Raw genomic sequence first — 20,952 nt, forward strand, 5'->3', positions numbered from 1 at the left:
GGCCATACGGTTACGAACGCGCAGCTGTGAGCTCGCATCCGGGAGATAGTGGGTTCGAACCTCACTGAGGGCAGCCCTGAAGATGGTTTTCCGTGGTTTCCCATTTTCACACCAGGAAAATGCTGGGGCTGTACCTTAATTAAGGCCACGGCCGCTTTCTTCCCATTCCTCGGCCTTTCCTCTCCCATCGCCGCCATAAGACTTATCTATGTTGGTGCGACGTAAAGCAAATTAAAAAAAATCATTGCAAGTTCACCCTCTGATAACGGCGGTCTCGGAGGCATCTTGAAGTGACGTGGTCAACATGCAGAACATAGGAAAACTGAAAATAGCTTCCGGACAAACCAAGGTCACGGGCATTCCGTTTCACAACTGCCCGGGACGAGTGTACTTTGTTCGTTGCGCGCGTGATTACTACTGAACGCGGCAACACTGCGCCCAATTTCACCACCCGGCCTGCTGTTAATCGCACTGTCCGGCGTGGACAAAACCTCCCTTCAATATTACTCTTCATAAATTCGGTACCACTCTGTACGGTTACAGTTGTTGTAGTTTCTGATAACCCTGACTGCGTGCTTCATAATAAGCCCAAGTTTTCTGCCGTACGTTTATCCTGGGCTGAGAAAGAGTTGCTTTAGAAAAATGATAAGAACTTGTTTCAGGGTGGTTGAAAAAAATTGTAACTTGAGTATTATACTATAAATGCATGCGGTTATAATATATACAAATTTCATTAGAATCAGACAAGTCGTTTTCCTTGTATATATTCCTAAGTGAGCGCTTCGTAGAGAAGAAGCCAAAAATCCGGGCAATATTCACTACAACCACAAATAAAAAATATTTAATGAACGTCGAAAACAATGCGTCTTATATACGCTAATGTAGAATTAAACAAGGAAAATATTGGTATAACTCAAATTTCCATAGGCCTATTGGTTCGTTTGTAATTAAAGCCTAAACTCGAGTGTCCATAATAAAAAATCCGACAGTAGAGTATGGGACATGCACTGCAGAACAAACAATGGCCGCGGGTATACCAGACAGCGTAATATTGTTACCCACCTGACTGGACCAAGGAACCGAGATAGAAATGTCACCTCACGTGTGGAATCCTGGATGCTCTGTTTTCCGGATGGTGTACTGGACCAGATTGTTACATACACCAATATTTGGATCGCACAGGCAAGGGAAAATTATGAAAGGGACAGGGATGCTGTTGATACTAACAGAACAGAGATCAAAGTGGTCATCGGACCGCTGTACTTAGCTGGGTTACTAAAAAATTCCCACACTAATTTGAGAGATTTATGGGCAACGGACGGAACTGGTGTAGAACTATTCCGTACTACTATGAGTCATTAAAAGAAATAAGTTTCATAATGATAGATCCGTATTGAACTGTGATTACAATAGAGTAAAATAATATATTATTATTGGTCCACCTTTTCAATACAAAATGAAAATTACATAGGGACTAGTTTCGACCTAGTAATAGGTCATCATCAGCCTGAAGTAAATTAAAGCGTAAATATCGAAGAAAAACATAAACAATGTAAACACAAGTACAGTCTTTTTAAAGGTACATACCATGTGGGAATTTGAGTAGAGATATATTAAAAATAATAACTCTTCCAATTGACGAAGCACTGAGCGGAAGTTATGTAAAGTTCGGTGCGCCGTATATTATAAAAGACCACTGTGCACTAAATGATGTAATAAAGAAGAAGAGTACGTTGAATGCTGGCTTCTTCTTAGCTGTTGTATATTCGAAGAAGATTACGTCGTATTTTATAAGGTATTGAAAGACGTCAAAATACATGGATGTTGGAAAGGCTCTTCATTTTTTGGAACAAGGCAATTGTTGCGCGAGGAGGCTTAGGAAACCAGAGAAGCGTTATACTATGTTAAAAAATAGAGATCCTTAAAAAAGTTCCGTGCGTCGTATAAATTGTGGAAATGGAAATCGAAAAAACTTGGTTCTTAAGCGATAATGTTGTTCATTCAGAGATCAATTGAAAATAAAGAATCGTAACATTGTCTTCTCAAGATGTTTATAAAGTAGAATTAATAGACGATGCGAAGTATGATACTAGGAGAAAGCTCTTCTGCTTCTGGAATCTTGAAGGAAAAGTTTTCAATTCCTTCTGCAAGCTATTAAGTTTGACGACATCCATACCAGGAAGGAAAGGAGGAAAGAAGATAAACTTGCTCCGATACAAGAAATATTTGAAGGTTTTGTTGACAGCTGCGAAAGTAATTATTCACCTTGAGAATACGTCACCATCGATGAGATGCTTGAGGGGTTCCGGAGGTGTCAATTTCGACAGTATATTGCTAACAAGCCCGCAAAGTACGGCATCAAGGTCTACACTCTTGCAGATGCAAGAACATATTATACTTGCAACATGGAAGCATACGCAGGCAGCCTGATGGATGGTTTTCATTGAATAACAGTGCTCAAATTGTCGTTGAGAGGCTGGTGGAACCAATTTCACAAATCAGGAGAAATGTTACCACAGACAACTGGTACACATCCATTCCTCTTGCTCAGAGCCTGCTGACCAATCACAGACTTACATTGGTCTGTACCGTCAGGAAAAATGAACGGGAAATTCCACCTATCTTCGTCGAAACAAAGAACAGACTAGAAAATAGCAGTATGTTTAGTTTTGGCCAAGAAGGAGTTTTATTATCATACGTCCCCATAAAGAACAAGGTTGTGTTATTGCACTCGTCCATGCAGAGAGATGACGCAATTGACCCCTCTTCAGGCGATGCCAATAAACCTGACATGTTGACATTTTATAACCTTACGAAAGGTGGAGTAGACGTTGTCGATGAGTTAAAGGGCAATTACTCTTTTACAACAGTCAGCAACCATTGGTCATTAACTCTTTTCTACTCCCTCCTAAATATTGGTGGAATAAACAATTATGTCATTCTCCTAAACAAAGTCGACAGGATGAACCGAAGGCAGTTTCTGAAGGCTCTTTCTACAGGATTGAGCAGAGACTACATGGAATATCGCGCATCACTGGCATGCATTCCCCGGGGCATCAAAATGAGGATCCAGGAATTTCTAGGGATCAGCAATGAACCGAGACTGGCTGAAACAGAACCGCAGTATCGAGGAATGTGTGCTTACTGTGGAAGGAAAATCTGAAGAAGAGGACTAAGAGGAGTTTTTTGGTTATTCCCCTGTTAATATTACCTTGACGACACGGTATGTTGTACTATGTAAAGATATTTCCTTATCTGGTCCGGAAAATTTCAGTTTTATATAGCATTTCTTTTCAATATATTTCATTTCTTATGTCCATTTTAATTTGAGAAATTGTTTAATTTAAGTAGCATTGTTAATTTAGTTTGTATACTGATTAATCTAATTTGTGTTGTTTCATGATGTAGCTTATGCTACTTAATTTTATGTTGTGTGTTGTAATGGCAAATAAGACAATATTATTAAAATATCATAAAAGCATGAAAAGAAGCCTAAAACAAAACATTATAAAAAGCAATAAGTCAATATTCAGCCCATTTTAAAGTGATATTTCACTTAAGCGTAATTGTGGTCCTTAAGACCACGCGCGAGTCCTCACGGGTTAAACATTACATTTTGCTATTTGTTTTACGCCGCACTGACACAGATAGGTCTTACGGGGACGATGGGATAGGAAAGGCCCAGGAATGGGAAGGAAGCGGCCGTGGCCTTAATTAGGGAAACCATGGAAAACCATCTTCAGGGCTGCTAACACTGGGGTTTGAACCCACTATCTCCCAGATGCAAGCTCACAGCTGCACGCTCCTAATCGCACGCCCAACTTGCCTGGTAAACATTACATTTAAAAAAAAAATGCTTATGTTTTTGTAAGTAAATAAAAGGTTATATGCACTATACAAAATAAAATACAAACTAATATGTATAAAACGCATAACTGTATCTGACATAAGTAATGGATTGGTCATTCTGATTGACGGGTGATGCACTTCAATTATTTTTTGTAGTAGTGCCAACATGAACTACAACTGTCAAGTGCAACCTTGTACCGGCCCACCTATAGATTCCGCCGAATATTGCATAGGTTTATTTGCACCCATGATCTTGCACTTACAGATATCAGGATATTATAGGGCATTGAGAGATGCTGTACTCTTACAAGCCAGAGAAGTTCTTACACAATACTGATTCCATAACTACTGACACCTGAATTAATTATGTAATTCAGAAAAAACCCAATTAAGTTCATGGTGAACAGTAAGAGGATGTAGGGACATGATGCAGAAATACAGTATTAAAATATCCTAACCAAAAATTTACTACAAAAAACAGAAGACTATACTTCAAAACCATATCCTGGCCATGTTATGCCAGTTCTGAGTTCACAGACGATAACTGCAAAAGACAGTTCCCTCTTTGATAGTATTACCAAATATCTTAATGCTGTTTCATATTTAAAACAGAGGAACTGTCAAATTAAGAGTGCCGACAGGCAATAAAAACAAACTGGGGAAAGAAAATAAAATTAGAGAAAGAAGAATTTACTTTAGCAAGGAAGTAATAATCATAATTTCATGTGGCTACTGTTAGCCCTTGTAAGGGTGGGCAGCATTTCGCAGGTATGGAAAACTGCTTGTTATTGTGGTTGAAGACAGTGTTGTGTATGGCGTGCGAGTTGCAGGATTGTTGGGGACAGCACAAACATCCAGTTTCCAAATGAAGAGAATTATTACGTTTTAAATTTCGAGATTTTGGTCCGTATTGAACAATATATTACTGTACTCCAATGAGCAAAAGAATTCCCTTGAGGGTCCACCTATTCAATACTTCATATAATCTTGTTGATCACATACACATTTATTAAAAAATCAAATTATGGTACACGTTTTGCCTTAATTTTAAGGCATTATTCAGCTGCATAATAAAAGTTTTGAGATTAAAATTGTTAACAATTCTTAAGCTATAAAACAAATGTTCTGTCCCTTATAAAGGTTATTTGACACAATGAGGTTGCTCTTTTCCGTGGAACATACATGAACTAAAATACAATGCAGATCATTAAAAAATTCACACAGAATCATCATTTAAAATAATCCATATTTTTAAAAAAGAGTTTGACAATACAAGGCAAGTGGCAATAGCCAGCAAGACAAGGCACGTCATTTAGAGTCAGCTGCAAGAGAGGAAGTAAGAGGGAGAGTTAAACTAACTTATCTCAAAATTTATATCTGTTTTCCAAATCTTTCCTATAGAAACATCCTTCTAAATATCACAAGTTATTACAAGAGATGTGTGATAAGCTACTGACTGCATCGAAACATTTTTATCTACATTGAATTGTTATAATGATCTGCATTGTATTTCAATTCATGTATTCAGACAAGGGCAACCACATTGTGTCAAATAACCTTTATAAGGTCTGAAAATTTGTTTTATGGCTTAAGAATCCTCTTAATTTTAATCTTTTTAATTTTAATTTTTTAAATAAATGTGTATAGTATGTGAACCTTTTCTTGATACCAAGTTTTACGGGGGTGAGGAGTAAGGAGGGAACTCTCCCAGTTCCGGTAATACTGAAAACTGAATGGAAATGAAATCTGAATTGAATCAATAATATGATCGATTGATATGAATTTTACATGTAATTAATCTCATGATTAGACCCGTATTGAAATTTGCTATAAATGCTTACAATATAGTAATTATTTTAATCCAAATTAAATTCATTAAAATAATCACTATATTGTAAGCATTTATATGATATGAATTTTCCAAACCTTTATCATCTTAAACCAACAACTGTGTCATACACACATTATGTAACATTTGGCCTAAAAAGCCATACATCCAAATTTTGATCTGATTTATGTAACATTTCTCGATGCAAATCTTGTTATTAGCATGAATTCTATAGTTTGGCTTTGCTGTATAAAGAACAACAGTACTAGTACGTAAAGTGTACGCCAGATGTCTCACGGCAATGCATAAGCGATTCATAGTTTGTGTGTCAAAGGTTGACAATAAGAATCTCAAAGATAAAAGAGGTCTACCGATTCTGCACTAGGGAGCTCAGGTATCAAGAAAAGGTTTGCGTACTATATGTAATGAATAATATTATATGAAGTATTGAATAGGTGGATCCTCAAGGGAATTCTTTTGCTCACTGGAGTGAAGAGAATTAACCATTTAAAATTATAATCCTTGACTCGTCAGGTAATCAAACCCGGGGTCCTCAGGAAAGGAGGCCACTATACTTGAGCATTCAGCCAAGAAGCAGGACGGCAGAAGGGGCAGGGAGAGAGCGACATTTTGTGTGTGAGCACGCGTGTAAGAGGTTTTCCTTTGATTGTAAGATACACGTAGCTTGCAACTTTGACTAAGTAACTCACTTATTGGTTGCTATTTTCCCCTTTCTCATTCTCCATACTAATAATACCTGTATTTACAGTGGACAAAGAACTATATTTATCCTACTGCCCACACTATATGGCCAATACAGCCAAGGACTTGTGATGACTGCTTTTTTGATCAATCTTGCTGGATATGAAATAGACAACACAGATTCACTTCTTCCTTAAACAAAAAGCAATGGAATGACACAATCATTACAATGTATCATCAATTAAGAACCAAACTCACCTTTGGACCTGACAAACTAGGGACGGTAAGATGTGCTTTCTGACGGCAGGACAGCTCCAACAAACGGATACCTAAAGCATCAAGAAATCAGAGTCTAAGTCTGACTAAATAAAAATCACAATTCTAGAAATAAATACTGAATAACAGGATATCAAACAGTGGCTCATGCATTCTGTTGTAGATTATATCCTTTCACAGGTCGATTCTTCATTTGGATAGTAAGAAAATTCTAAATTCAACAAAGACAAGATTTTCAACAATTGGCAAGAAAATAAAACAATTGTATCCCAGACTAACTGTAAATATGGAAAATTCACATAATAGCTTAAAGTACCAAGATTACTTTTACGACTACATGCACAATCACAGCTTATAAATCTCATATTTTACTTGTATAATCACAATTAAAATTAATTGCGAAATAATGGCGAAGAAAATATCTTCAAAAGCAACCTTTCACAGGGCATGCACTAACAAGAAAGAAAATCTCTCCCGCCACAGTATAATCCTCTTTATTAATAGTGCTACAATACTGACCACCTCTGATAATTCTGTTGAAAGGGAAAGAAATCAGACATTCAATGGAAACTTACATTCTGTCCAAAGGACATTATTTTCACAAAAACGAATGACCATAAGGAAGGATTCTAAATTCCATAGCAAATAACATTAAACTGCAATAGAAAAAGAAACTTCAATACTGTGAGCTAGTGATCCAATAACACTTCAAGAATTTCTGTCATGAGAACCCAATTACTCTGAAAATCTTCACTTTCAAACAAAACCCTAAAGTGAGGTCAGATATAATACAACTACAAGTAAACAGTCTGTGGAAAAAATGATACTACTGTATTTCACCGCATAATTGTCGCACTTTTTATACCAACATTTACGAAACAAATACTAGGGTGCGACTATTACATGAAGAATACTTTAATACCAGTATTGTATTACTGAAAAAAAAATTATAACTGAATTGTACATCATACAAGTTTAAGGTGATGATATATTGATTCCCATAGGGAACTTAAAATTATTTGTCCTGAATGAGTAAATTTATAATACCAATATAATAATCCGTTATTGGACATTATAAATTTTCCAGCTAACTCATTCTTGTTTGCCTGCGTTTCACCCCTGTGTGCTAAGTTGGGCTCGTCAGTTGGGACTTAGCACACCTCCCAAGACGCAAGGCTAGTGCATACCGTGGAGGCCACTGCATAGGCTACTTGAAGCCACCAGCAGTGCCAATGCACTATGAGAGCTATGTCTCATTTCCAAAAATTGATGCCTGCCTGGCCAGGCACTAGCCTTGCGTCTTGGGAGGTGTGCTAAGTCCCAACTGACGAGCCCAACTTAGCACACGGGGGCGAAACGCAGGCAACCAAGAATGAGTTAGCTGGAAAATTTATAATGTCCAATAACGGATTATTATATTGGTATTAAGTTTAAGGTGCACGTAATAATCACATATATACATCAATAGAATTAAAATACTCCAAATCAAAACTCATCATTTATTCACAGAAGTTCGGCGAACATTTCTCCAATCTGAAAATAAAAATGAACTTATTAGGTTAATTGTCAAAAATATTCTGTGTCACTATCGCTGGTTTCAGTATCTGATGCATCGTCCTCGCCACTGCTCATACCAGCATCAGATTCTTTGTTACTCTGCCAAACTGAGTCATCTTCAGATCCGTCTAGCGTGTTCGAAATCCAAGTCTTACTTACACTTACATAAGATGGCATCAGTGAAGGATGTAAGTGAAGATAGCTCTCGGTTCTCTTACCAAATAATCGGGAACAAGTGTGGTGTAAAAAAGAAGCGAGTGAAGAATGGTATCCAGTGTGAAAAGTGTTTAATTTGGTACCATTTTGAGTGTACAGGTAGTGCTGGTTTTGCTAAAAATGGAGATACTTAGACCTGTGATAAAGGGATGAAATATAAGGGATAAAATTAGTTTGTGATAAGATGAAGGAGGTGGGAATTATAGGAACAAATAGGCCTGGAAGAGAAGAAAGAGACATGGAAACATTTGAGAAAATAATAGATTATACTCATAAAAACAATAATAATGATATGGTAATAATTGGGGGAGATCTAAACTTGCTTGAAGTTGAATGGAATGGAGCTGCAAGTGAAGCCCATGAACAGAAACTGGCAAATAAGTTAATTTGGGAGGGAGGATTTACACAAGTAGTACAAGAACTGACTCGTCTCAATAACTTGCTTGATGTATTCTTGGTTAAACCATGGGAAATTCTTGATAAAATTGAGGTAATTGAAGGAATAGGTGACCACAAGGCTGTAATAATGGATGTAGGGCTGGTACCAAAAAGGCTTAATAAGAGGGTCACACAAGACAATAAATTGTACAGAAAAACAAAAGTTGATGAATTTGCGATTTACCTTAAATCACAATTCAGTTGTTGGATAAGTGATGGGAGTAATGTGGATACACTTTGGGCTAAATTTAAAGGAATCATTTGGGAAGGAGAGAAGAGATTTGTACCCGTTAAGAAGGGTAAAATTACCTCAGACCCTGTTTATTATACAAGGGAAATAAGAAAATTTAAAAAAAATGTAGAATAGTAAACAGGAAAATCAAAGAGGGTAGGGAGAGTAGAGAAACTAGAAAACAGCTAATAAGGGAACTGAATAGAGTGAAAAAGGAAGCAAAAGAGAATTATATGAATGGCATACTTCAAGAGGGTAATGACCACACATATCATATATCAGGAATCAAAAAGGAAAAGGAATCCAAATTCCTACAATGGTGGGAGAAGGGGGTGAAAACTATTTAACAGATACTGAGAAAGCAAATCTATTTAGTAGGGAATTCAGAGATTCAGTAGAAGATTGTCAGGAGTTGGAAACCAAAACAGAAGATAGAGAGGGAAAGACACAGTGGGAAACAAGAAGCTTCTCATTCACAAATGAAGATATTTTCAAAGAAATCCAATGGCTTCAGCAAGGAAAAGCAGCAGGAAGTGATCAAATTACTGGGGAGGTATTAAAGACAATGGGGTGGTACATAGTGCCTTATTTAAAATTTCTCTTTGACTATGTCATAAATAATAGTGTAATACCAAAGGAATGGAAGGAATCTATAATAATACCAATATATAAAGGAAAGGGTGATAAAAGGAAACTGGAGAACTACAGACCAATCAGCCTGACCAGTATAGTTTGTAAAATACTGGAGAGTTTAATATCAAAGTACATCAGAGGATATGTGATGATAAAAATTGGTTCATGAGGAGCCAGTATGGATTTAGAAAGAAATTTTCTTGTGAGACACAACTGGTGGGATTTCAGCAGGACATATCAGATCAATTGGATTCAGGAGGCCAGTTAGAGTGCATAGCCATAGATCTTTCCAAAGCCTTTGATAGAGTGGAACATGGAATATTATTAAAGAAATTGGAGGGAACAGGATTGGACGTAAGGGTTACACGTTGGATAAGAACATTTCTAAATTCAAGGGTTCAGAAAGTCAAAGTAGGAAATAATGTATCACAGGAAGAGAAAGTTTGGAAGGGAATTGCACAGGGTAGTATAATCGGTCCGTTACTTTTCTTAATATACGCAAATGATTTAGGGAACAATATAACATCGAAAATAAGATTGTATGCAGATGACGTAATTGTTTATAGGGAAATAAATAACATTGAGGATTGCTCAGAATTACAAAGGGACCTTGAAAGTATCCAACAATGGGTTGAAGAAAATAATATGAAGGTTAATGGAGGCAAATCAACTGTTACAACTTTTACAAACAGGAGCTTTAAAACTGAATTTGAATATACTTTGGATGAGGTAGTTATCCCAAAAGGTGGCAAGTGCAAATACTTAGGTGTGAGATTTGAAAGTAATTTGCACTGGAAGGGCCTGTTGATGACACTGTTGGGAAAGCATACAGATCGTTACATGTCATAATGAGGCTACTTAAAGGATGCAACAAGAATTAAAAGAGAAAAGTTACTTAAGTATGGTTCGTCCATTATTGGAATATGCAAACAGTGTTTGGGATCCTCACCAAGAATACCTAATGAAAGAAATAGATAGTGTGCAGAGGAAAGCAGCAAGATTTGTAACAGGGGATTTCAGGAGAAAAAGTAGGTATCAGAAATGTTAGTGGAACTTGGGAGGGAAACTTTAAGAGAAGGGAGAAAACTGGACTTACAGGATTATATAGAGCCTATACAGGAGAATAAGCAAGGGCTTCCATGAGAGGCTTCAGTTGGAAAATAATTATATCGGCAGGACTGACCACAAATATAAAATTAGAAGGAATTTTAGCAGAAGCGATTGGGGTAAATTTTCATTCATTGGGAAGAGCGTGAAGGAGTGGAACAGTTTACCAGGGGTAGTGTTTGATCCTTTTCCAAAATCTATAAAGATATTCAAGAAGAGAATAAACAGCAACAGAAAAAATAAATGAAATGTTAGAGGGCATTCGACCAGTGCAGGTTATTGTAAATAAAAAATGTGTGTGAATAAATGAATTCCATCCCCTGGTCTATGGAGTTTGGACAGCTGAAGTAGGGGACTGCCTGAAGGGGTGAAGTACAGTGGGGACTTTGAGGGCCCTGGGACCGCTACAGTAGCTGTGAAGGCCCTTCAGGAACTCTGAAAAGCGGCGGCAAAAGGGGCTCTGGTTAAGACGCAGCAGATCGTTATGATACTTAGGTTCCAAGATGGGTAAAAAATAAATAAGTAATTAAATGCAATGTAAATTTTAATCTTATACCTATTGTATAGTATTATTTGAAAAATTTCACATACTGTATATGAGTTGTCTATGTTTGTAAGTACAGGAGATATTATAAGTAGAATTTTGTAAACAATATAAATTTATTAAGGATGAGCTGTGTATTCAATAGGAAAAAAATGTTAGTGTAAGTTGTATAATATTGTACTGTAGGAAAATTTTCTTCTTCTCTTGTTAATTTAAAATTTAGTGCTTGACAATGATGTATTTTAGTGTACCATTTGCAACCGAGGTAGACACCTCATTTGCAAATAAAGAGATTTTGATTGAAAGTCTTTTTGAAGCTCTTTGAGGCTAGTTCAGGTGGTATAAGGTCGCAATCCTTCATTGCCCACAAGCATAATAAGTCGAAGGATTGACGCCTAATATTCCCAGCGGATGTTAATTGCTGATCGCCACTCATCATCCACTCATATATCAACGTAAGTGGTCTTTAAATATTTTTTTAATGTCCAGTGGCTGCAAAGTAGATGTTAGGTCACTGGGAATGATGCCTGTTGTGTCTTAATTTCAGTGAGAAATTGCTTCACCCTGTTATCAGAATCTATCTATATATAAAATAAGAGTTTTGTCTGTACATTGCTCGGAATTTAAGAAGGATGATATTTCTGCATCGGTCGTGACCACGGTAAGAAGGAAATGAACTTTTTAATTTTCCGTAATTTTTGATACGTACGCGCTGAAGAGAAATTTATGAAAATCGGTATGTAAAGTCGGGGAATAAGTCGCTACAATCTAGGCCATAAATAATTGTATTCACGCTGAGTGAAATGGTAGTTTAGGGGAAGGCCTAAAACGTAGTTTTCAAATATGTGTGTTATTATTGGTCCTATCGATAAATACTACGTAACTTAAGTTATATAGTATTACATTTCCGATCATTTATGTCTTATACATTTCTACCGTGCCAGCTATGATAACAGAGATATTCATGAATTTCGATTTTTGTTGCTAAGTCCATATCAAAGCCAAGCCTCAAGACAATGAGTAAACAGAATTTAATAAAAATCGGTATATAAAGTCTGGGAATAAGGACCTATAGTCTACGCTATTAATGATTTTATTCACCCTGGTTGAAATGGTACTTTAGGGGAATGTGGCTAAAATTTAATTTTTTTTACCTATGTTATTGGTCATATCGAAAAGTACTACATAACAAAAGTCATAAAGAAACAATTTCTGATCACTCATGTTATATTCCGTTTTACTGAACCGACTATAATAAGACTGGTGGTGATGGTGATTAAATTGTGAAGATGATTATAAGAATGAGAAAAAAATCATGAACAACCGCTTGAATGATAACACAAGAGGTTCATGAAAGGAGGATGACTCGCTTTACATTAGATGCTCTAATATCACAGAGTCGGAAGAAAACTAAGTGTGAAGGCCTGCAATATAAAAAGCTCATAAAAGTGATCAATAATAACATTACATTGACCATTGTTTGTTGTGATGTGCTTTGTGTCTTCTGCTGCCATTCATCCCCGACAGATGGGATTAATGCTACGTTCCGAGTATAACAGCCTGATTGAATATTGGCGGGAAGTAGCTGAGGAGTTAGAACTCTTTCTTCTTTAGTATACCATTCCTCTGGTTCATAAATTTCCTGATACTATCGATATGTGCCACAGACCGGGAAAGGGTAGCACGGATTCAGAATTATTTGATAAGATAATCAGCTATGTAGGAAGACAAGGAAGGAAATGTGATTGTAGCGGGAGATCTGAATTTACCAGATGTCAATTGGGAAGGAAATGCGAACGACAGGAAGCATGACCAACAAATGGCAAATAAGTTAATATGGGAAGGACAGCTGATTCAGAAAGTGATGGAACCAACCAGAGGGAAACATATCCTGGATGTGGTGCTGATAAAACCAGATGAGCTCTATAGAGAAACTGAAGTAATAGATGGTATTAGTGATTTTTTGTCGTAGTTACAAAATAAATGTGATAGAAAGGAACGTCTTAAAAGTAGGACTATTAGGCAGTACCATATGGCTGATAAAGCAGGCATGAGGCAGCTTCTAAAAAGTAACTATGATCGGTGGAAAATGATAAATAAAAATGTAAACACACTCTGGGATGGGTTTAAAGAAATTGTTGAAGAATGCGAAAACAGGTTTGTACCTTTAAGGGAGGTAAGGAATGGTAAAGACCCACTTTACTATAATAGAGAAATAAAGAGACTAAGAAGGAGGTGCAGACTGGAAAGAAATAAAGTTAGAAATGGCTGTGGAAGTAGTGAGAAATTGAAGGAACTTGCTAGAAAATTGAATATAGCAAAGAAGGCAGCTAAGGATAACATGATGGCAAGCATAATTGGCAGTCATACAAATTTTAGTGAAAAATGGAAGGGTGTGTATAGGTATTTTAAGGCAGATACAGGTTCCAAGAAGGACATTCCAGGAATAATTAATGAACAAGGGGAGTGTGTTCATGAGGATCTTCAAAAGGCAGAAGTATTCAGTTAGCAGTATGTAAAGATTGTTGGTTATAAGGATAATGTCCAGACAGAGGAGGAGACTAAGGCTAAAGAAGTATTAAAATTTAGATATGATAACAATGACATTTACAATAAGATACAAAAGTTGAAAACTAGAAAAGCAGCTGGAATTGATCAGATTTCTGGGGATATACTAAAGACAATTGGTTGGGATATAGTACCAGATCTGATGTACTTATCCGATTATTGTTTGCATGAAGGAACTTTACCACATGAATGGAGAGTTGCTATAGTGTCCCCTGTGTATAAAGGAAAGGGTGATAGACATAAAGCTGAAAATTACAGGCCAGTAAGTTTGACATGCATTGTATGTAAGCTTTGGAAAGGCATTCTTTCTGATTATATTAGACATGTTTGTGAAATTAATAACGGGTTCAATAGAAGGCAGTCGGTTTTAGGAAAGTTTATTCCACTGAAGCTCAACTTGTAGGATTCCAGCAAGATATAGCAGATATCTTGGATTCAGGAGGTCAAATGGACTGTATCGCGATTGACCTGTCTAAAGCATTTGATACGGTGGATAATGGGAGACCACTGGCAAAAATGAGTGCAACTGGACTAGACAAAAGAGTGACTGAATGGGTAGCTATATTTCTAGAAAACAGATCTCAGAGAATTAGAGTAGGTGAAGCTTTATCTGACCCTGTAATAATTAAGAGGGGAATTCCTCAAGGCAGTATTATCAGACCTTTATGTTTTCTTATATATATATAAATGATATGAGTTTGTTGTGTTTGAGTCATCAGTCCATAGACTGGTTTGATGCAGCCCACCCTATCCTGTGCTAACCTTTTCATTTCTACGTAACTATTGCATCCTACATCTGCTCTAATCTGTTTGTCATATTCATACCTTGGTCTACCCCTACCGTTCTTACCACCTACACTTCCTTCAAAAACCAACTGAACAAGTCCAGGGTGTCTTAAGATGTGTCCTATCATTCTATCTCTTCTTCTCTTCAAATTCAGCCAAATCGATCTCCTCTGACCAATTCGATTCAGTATCTCTTCATTCGTGATTCGATCTATCCATCTCACCTTCAGCATTCTTCTGTAACACCACATTTCAAAAGCTTCTATTCTCTTTCTTTCTGAGCTAGTTATCGTCCAGGTTTCACTTCCATACAATGCCACGCTCCACACGAAAGTCTTCAAAAACATCTTTCTAATTCCGATATCAATGTTTGAAGTGAGCAAATTTCTTTTCTTAAGAAAGCTCTTCCTTGTTTGTGCTAGTCTGCATTTTATGTCCTCCTTACTTCTGTCATCGTTAGTTACTTTACTACCCAAGTAACAATATTCATCTACTTCCTTTAAGACTTCGTTTCCTAATCTATGAGTAAAGGAGTGGAATCAAAGGTAAGGCTTTTTGCGTATGATGTTATTCTCCATAGAGTGATAAATAAGTTACAAGATTGTGAGCAACTACAACGTGACCTCGAAAATGTTGTGAGGTGGACAGCAGGCAATGGTATGTTGATAAACGGGGTTAAAAGTCAGGTTGTGAGTTTCACAAATAGGAAAAGTCCTCTCAGTTTTAATTACTGCGTTGATGGGGTGAAAGTTCCTTTTGGGGATCATTGTAAGTATCTGGGTGTTAATATAAGGAAAGATCTTCATTGGGGTAATCACATAAATGGGATTGTAAATAAAGGGTACAGATCTCTGCACATGGTTATGAGGGTGTTTACTGTAGGGGTTGTAGTAAGGATGTAAAGGAGAGGGCATATAAGTCTCTGGTAAGACCCCAACTAGAGTATGGTTCCAGTGTATGGGACCTTCACCAGGATTACCTGATACAAGAACTGGAAAAAATCTTAAAAAAAGCAGTTCGATTTGTTCTGGGCGATTTCCGACAAAAGAGTAGCGTTACAAAAATGTTGCAAAGTTTGGGCTGGGAAGAACTGAGAGAAAGAAGAGCTGCTCGACTAAGTGGTATGTTCTGAGCTGTCAGCGGAGAGATGGCGTGGAATGACATTAATAGACGAATAAGTTTGAGTGGCGTTTATAAAAGTAGGAAAAATCACAATATGAAGATAAAGTTGGAATTCAAGAGGACAAACTGGGGCAAATATTCATTTATAGGAAGGGGAGTGAGGGATTGGAATAACTTACCAAGGGAGATGTTCAATAAATTTCCAATTTCTTTGAAATCATTTAGGAAAAGGCTAGGAAAACAACAGATAGGGAATCTGCCACCTGGGCGACTGCCCTAAATGCAAATCAGCATTGATTGATTGGTTCGTCATAGTATTCCAGCTATTCACTCCCTACTCTGTCGCATTGATTGGAATGAGCAGTATGCACACTTAAACGGAACAATGCCAGAGGAGTGTTCACAGCTGTCTGGGGCCTGGTAATTCTAGCTATGGAACTTTGAACTGTTAGATCGGCAGCGTAGTACTGTACCATTCTGTTCGGTCATTTTTAAGTGATATTTAACGCAGAAATAATATTGCGCAACATGACGCCAACTGTAAGGGCGTGATGCCATACAGAGCGCGGGAACTCAGGAGGTGATTCCCTAGGCTGGGTGTGGTTATGGAAAAGTGAGACAGTTGTGATCCTGGCATCATGTTTTATTTTATAGGTCTGATGGGTATTCCTTAAAGAGAAATACAAGTTTGGTTCATCAATCTATTCTCCGGCACCGAGTCTTCACTGGATGTAACTTTGTAAATTATGAATATGCGCCTTTATGGCAGTTGTCTTTGCACTACGAGTGCGATCCATTGTGATGGATAGATTGTAATAAGAAAAATTCTTGTTTATCTGATTAATCGAATATGCTTTGTCTAGTAAAATGATGAATTATAACAGAGTTCCTCATTTCGTAATTAAAGTAATAGAGTAAATTTTTCTAACCCCCATACTCTTGTCACAAGAAACCAGAAATCGACCATCTGCCGATTGCAGCTACGCTGGTGCAGTTATTTAGTAACAGGTAAGCAGGCAAGTTCGATGCATTGTTGCTTATGCCCTGTAGGGGATATTCAAGTGGCACCCGAGCGTAAATGGGCCGCTGTTATGGATTACTGGGCATATTAAAGTGTCGTCCAATAGCGCGTGGCGAGAGTATCGATAGGAGACAATAATAATATCCACTGTAGCATATCAAATTGCCTTAAATTGTGTATGACAAGAGTATAATATGCAGACGCTATTAATATCCAATGTAGGATATAAAATGTGTCTGAATGAAAGTGGATAATTAGTTATGCGTTTTCTTTGATAAATGAGGTACATGAACAGAGGAACCAGTGGATCTGTTCAAATTTTTGTGCGTTGTTAGTAGTAGCGAATATTAGTACATGTAATTGGTGTCAATAGGTAATAAAATGTTTTCTTAATCATAGCAATGTTGATTTCTTTCAGAGAGGTGATCAAGAAATAAACCGTTGAGGCATGCGTACCTTGTTATTTGTATTAGACTATGTAATATGTTATTTATTGAGTTTCAACATTCTGTTATTTTTGTGGTTTATATGTGATAAGACAAAGCATAAGTTGATGGATAGAAATTTAATGAAATTTAGGGTGATGATGACGTGCGGAGAAAGACCTCAAATTCCCTCTGGAAGGGTTGGCGTTTTCTCATGATAATAAATGTCGCTGACATTAGAAAGTTTTCTTGAGCTGCTGAGGGAGGAATTAGGACTGATCAAGGCACAGTTTGATGAAGTGAGTGAGGAAATGAAGGCGGGAACAGTGTGTATAAGGACACAGCTTGCCGAAATGAGGAAGGAATGGGAAATGAAATTAGGGCAGTTAAAGATGCAGGTTGCTGACATAAAAGTACAGCTTATATTTAAAGATAAAAATTTCATTGTTCCGTATTGAAATTATTGATGTTAAAAATTAAATAACTGGAGGTTCAACCTATTCAATACTCAAAAGAAAGAAACGTAGCAATCACATTTCTATTTAAATGGGCTGATGATGACCTAGACTAAGGTCGAAACCGGTCCCATTTAAATAGAAATGTGATTGCTACGTTTCTTTCTTTTGAGTATTGAATAGGTTGAACCTCCAGTTATTTAATTTTTAACATAAAAGTACAGCTTACGGAAGCAGGTGAAACACAGTCGATAGACACTAAAGAACAATTAGACTTGGTAGTGGCCGACGATCAACAGACACAAGTGCCACATAAGCGTTAAATACCAGACGTAAAGAAAAATTAAAAAATTAGATTTTTCGTATTTTTCTTTGGTGTGTGGGGAAGCAAATGTACCATTCTGTTCAGTCATTTTTAAGTGATATTTAACACAGAAATAATATTGCGCAACATGACGCCAACTGTAAGGGCGTGATGCCATATAGAACGCGGGAACTCAGGAGGTGATTCCCTAGGCTGGGTGTGGTTACGCACAAGTGAGACAGTTCTGATTCTGGCATCACGTTTTATTTTATAGGTCCGATGGGTATTCCTTAAAGAGGAATACAAGTTTGGTTCACGAATCTATTCTCCGGCAATGAGTCCTCACTGGATGTAACTTTGTAACTTATGAATATGCGCCTTTATGGCAGTTGTCTTCGCACTACGAGTGCGATCCATTGTAATGGAGAGATTGTAATAAGAAAAATTCTTGTTTATCTGATTAATCAAATATGCTTTGTCTAGTAAAATGATGAATTATAACTGAGTTCCTCATTCTGTAATTAAAGTAATAGAGTAAATTTTCCTAACCCCCATACTCTCGTCGCAAGAACCCAGAAATCGACCGTCTGCTGATTGCAGCTAGGCAGGTGCAGTTATTTAGTAACAGGTAAGCAGATAAGTTCGTTTATGCATTGTTTCTTATGCCCTGTAGGGTATAGTACTTATCGTTAAAGGTGAGAAAATGAGCGGTTTTTTATTTCATCGAGCATTTCATATGACAGCATTGCTTTTAATCGCGACATTTGTACTGGCGTCATTGTAGTGACCATGTTGACTTCAGTTGGGATAATCATAAAGACAATCTTTCTGAGAATTCCATAGCGAAGCACGGGTACAACAGTTAATCCAAAATAAGCAGACTCGGCTGTTTCAGTAGTGCACCGGGTCTTCTATCCCACACAGTTTTAACCCAGTCTAGATGAGTTCTATGACGATCCAACCCTTTGGTTGCACTCATACATGAATTCCACGGGGAAACTGTATTTGTTTAGACATCATTTTTCTCTTGCAAATTATGAAAGGCGGTAACATTCTTTTGTCAGCTATGCATCTTAATTTCTTACTACTGCCGATTTTCATAAAACAGGCAACAGAGCTGTTGTGAGACATATCGAAAAACCCTGGAACCTGATCAGCATTACTGATTTGAGAAAGTAAGTATGAAGTTTCCTGGTGCAAACATAAGACAAATCGGTGAAAATTTACAATCTTGTCCATGTTAATCAGCAACCTTTGACATAGTGTTGTTCTCCTTTGCACTGACAGATTGTGTCGCCTCATGAACCTCATAACCCACCATCGACTCGCCCTAAACTGAGTTATGGAAAGGTTGTGTTCGCATGGTACCACCATTGTTATGTATTTCATTGATGTACACAAACACTTCCTCAATTTCCGGACACTTCCCTGTTTCCAGACATCGAAATTCGCGTCTAGAATAGTTGTGCTGTTCACCTTTAGCTTGAAGGCCGCAGAACAGTTTCTACATCATCATCATCATCCGGCGAGGGGCAAATATGGTTCCTCTCCACTTTCTTCAGTCTTTCTACCACTCCTCCAACACTGTGTCCCAGTCCAGGTTTCTTCCTATAATACTGCGATGGATTGTGTCCTTCCATCTCAATCGTGTTCGTCCACGGCCTCTCCTTCCATACATTTCCATCACCTTTTTTGGCATCCTTTCAACACTAATTCGCTTTATGTGCCCAAACCATTTTAGTCGGCTCTTCTCTATTCTATCATTCATTTTTTTCCACTCCAATTTCTTCTCCGATTTTCTCATTCCTTATTTTGTCTCTTCTACTCTTCTGTATCACACTCGTCAACAACTTCATTTCGGCTGCCTGTATTCAGCTCTCATCCTTCTTTGTCACTGTCCAAGTTTCTGCTCTGTAAGTTGTTATGTTGTTAGTTTCTATAATTATCCATAATTACATGTTAATGTGTTGCTATGTAAATTACTATCCACAATTGTTCAGTATTATTACATTTAAAAACAAAATACTTCTACAAATACCCCAAAAACAAACTAAAACTTAAAATTCTCATGCACACATGTCTACGGTAATCAAGTAGCTTACAAATACACACATGCATCTGTACATTCCAGAGCAGTCGATACTTCCACGAGAGTATCTAATAAACACGAAACAGGAAAAACCTAAATACCTCCACAACATGGAGAGGTCCACTAGAAGTGAAGTAGAAGGGTTACAAGCAGGTGTCTACCTACTTGTAAATTTCCCAGTACCAAAACATTCGATAATGTTATGAAGAAAAGAACACATTTATTCTGATGTTTACCACTGATAAGAGCAAATATTTACTTTCTTTTTCGTGAGTTAGGTTCTCTGACTCATTCTGTCGCCGCTTGCCTGCACATTCCGATACGAGGGCACCTCTGGTTGCAAGGCTTTGAGAGTCGCACTAGAAAACAAGTGCACGGTGCCGGTATTTCCCAACGACGTTGCCGATAAGTGGTAACTTACAGACCTGACTATGTATTCCAAACGAATACTTGTAATATGTCACTGGTGAATAAATTGTACACTGTCTCGCGACCACATTGTCAGTCTACCGATAAGCCATGCATTGTACGTATACTGCTATTAGTTATTTATTTATTGATTGATTTACACTTTGTACGACATCTCACAAACATGACTGTGTTGCCACATGGCCGATAAGCCACATTCAAATTAATATTGCTCATTCATATGTAACTTACATTGCAGATCCATTTACATTTTAAACAGATTGATGAACAAAATTTGCACGTGCGACTACTGTTGTTGTTTGAGTCATCAGTCCATAGACTGGTTTGATGCAGCCCTCCATGCCACCCTATCCTGTGCTAACCTTTTCATT

The 20,952-nt window shown here is 37.3% G+C and overlaps 1 protein-coding gene across 2 annotated transcripts in view; it reads right to left on the reverse strand.

Annotated features, from left to right (window-relative positions):
- Nucleotides 1-20,952, reverse strand: part of LOC136858771 (tubulin polyglutamylase ttll-4) — a 407,488-nt gene that overhangs the window by 99,476 nt on the left and 287,060 nt on the right. For both annotated transcript variants that reach the window (XM_067138563.2, XM_067138562.2), the window contains exon 15: nt 6,638-6,708. In XM_067138563.2, the coding sequence (XP_066994664.2) occupies nt 6,638-6,708 (71 nt within the window). The remainder of the gene's footprint in view (nt 1-6,637; nt 6,709-20,952) is intronic.

Source organism: Anabrus simplex, chromosome 1 (assembly GCF_040414725.1).
Source record: "Anabrus simplex isolate iqAnaSimp1 chromosome 1, ASM4041472v1, whole genome shotgun sequence".
Taxonomy (NCBI): domain Eukaryota; kingdom Metazoa; phylum Arthropoda; class Insecta; order Orthoptera; family Tettigoniidae; genus Anabrus; species Anabrus simplex.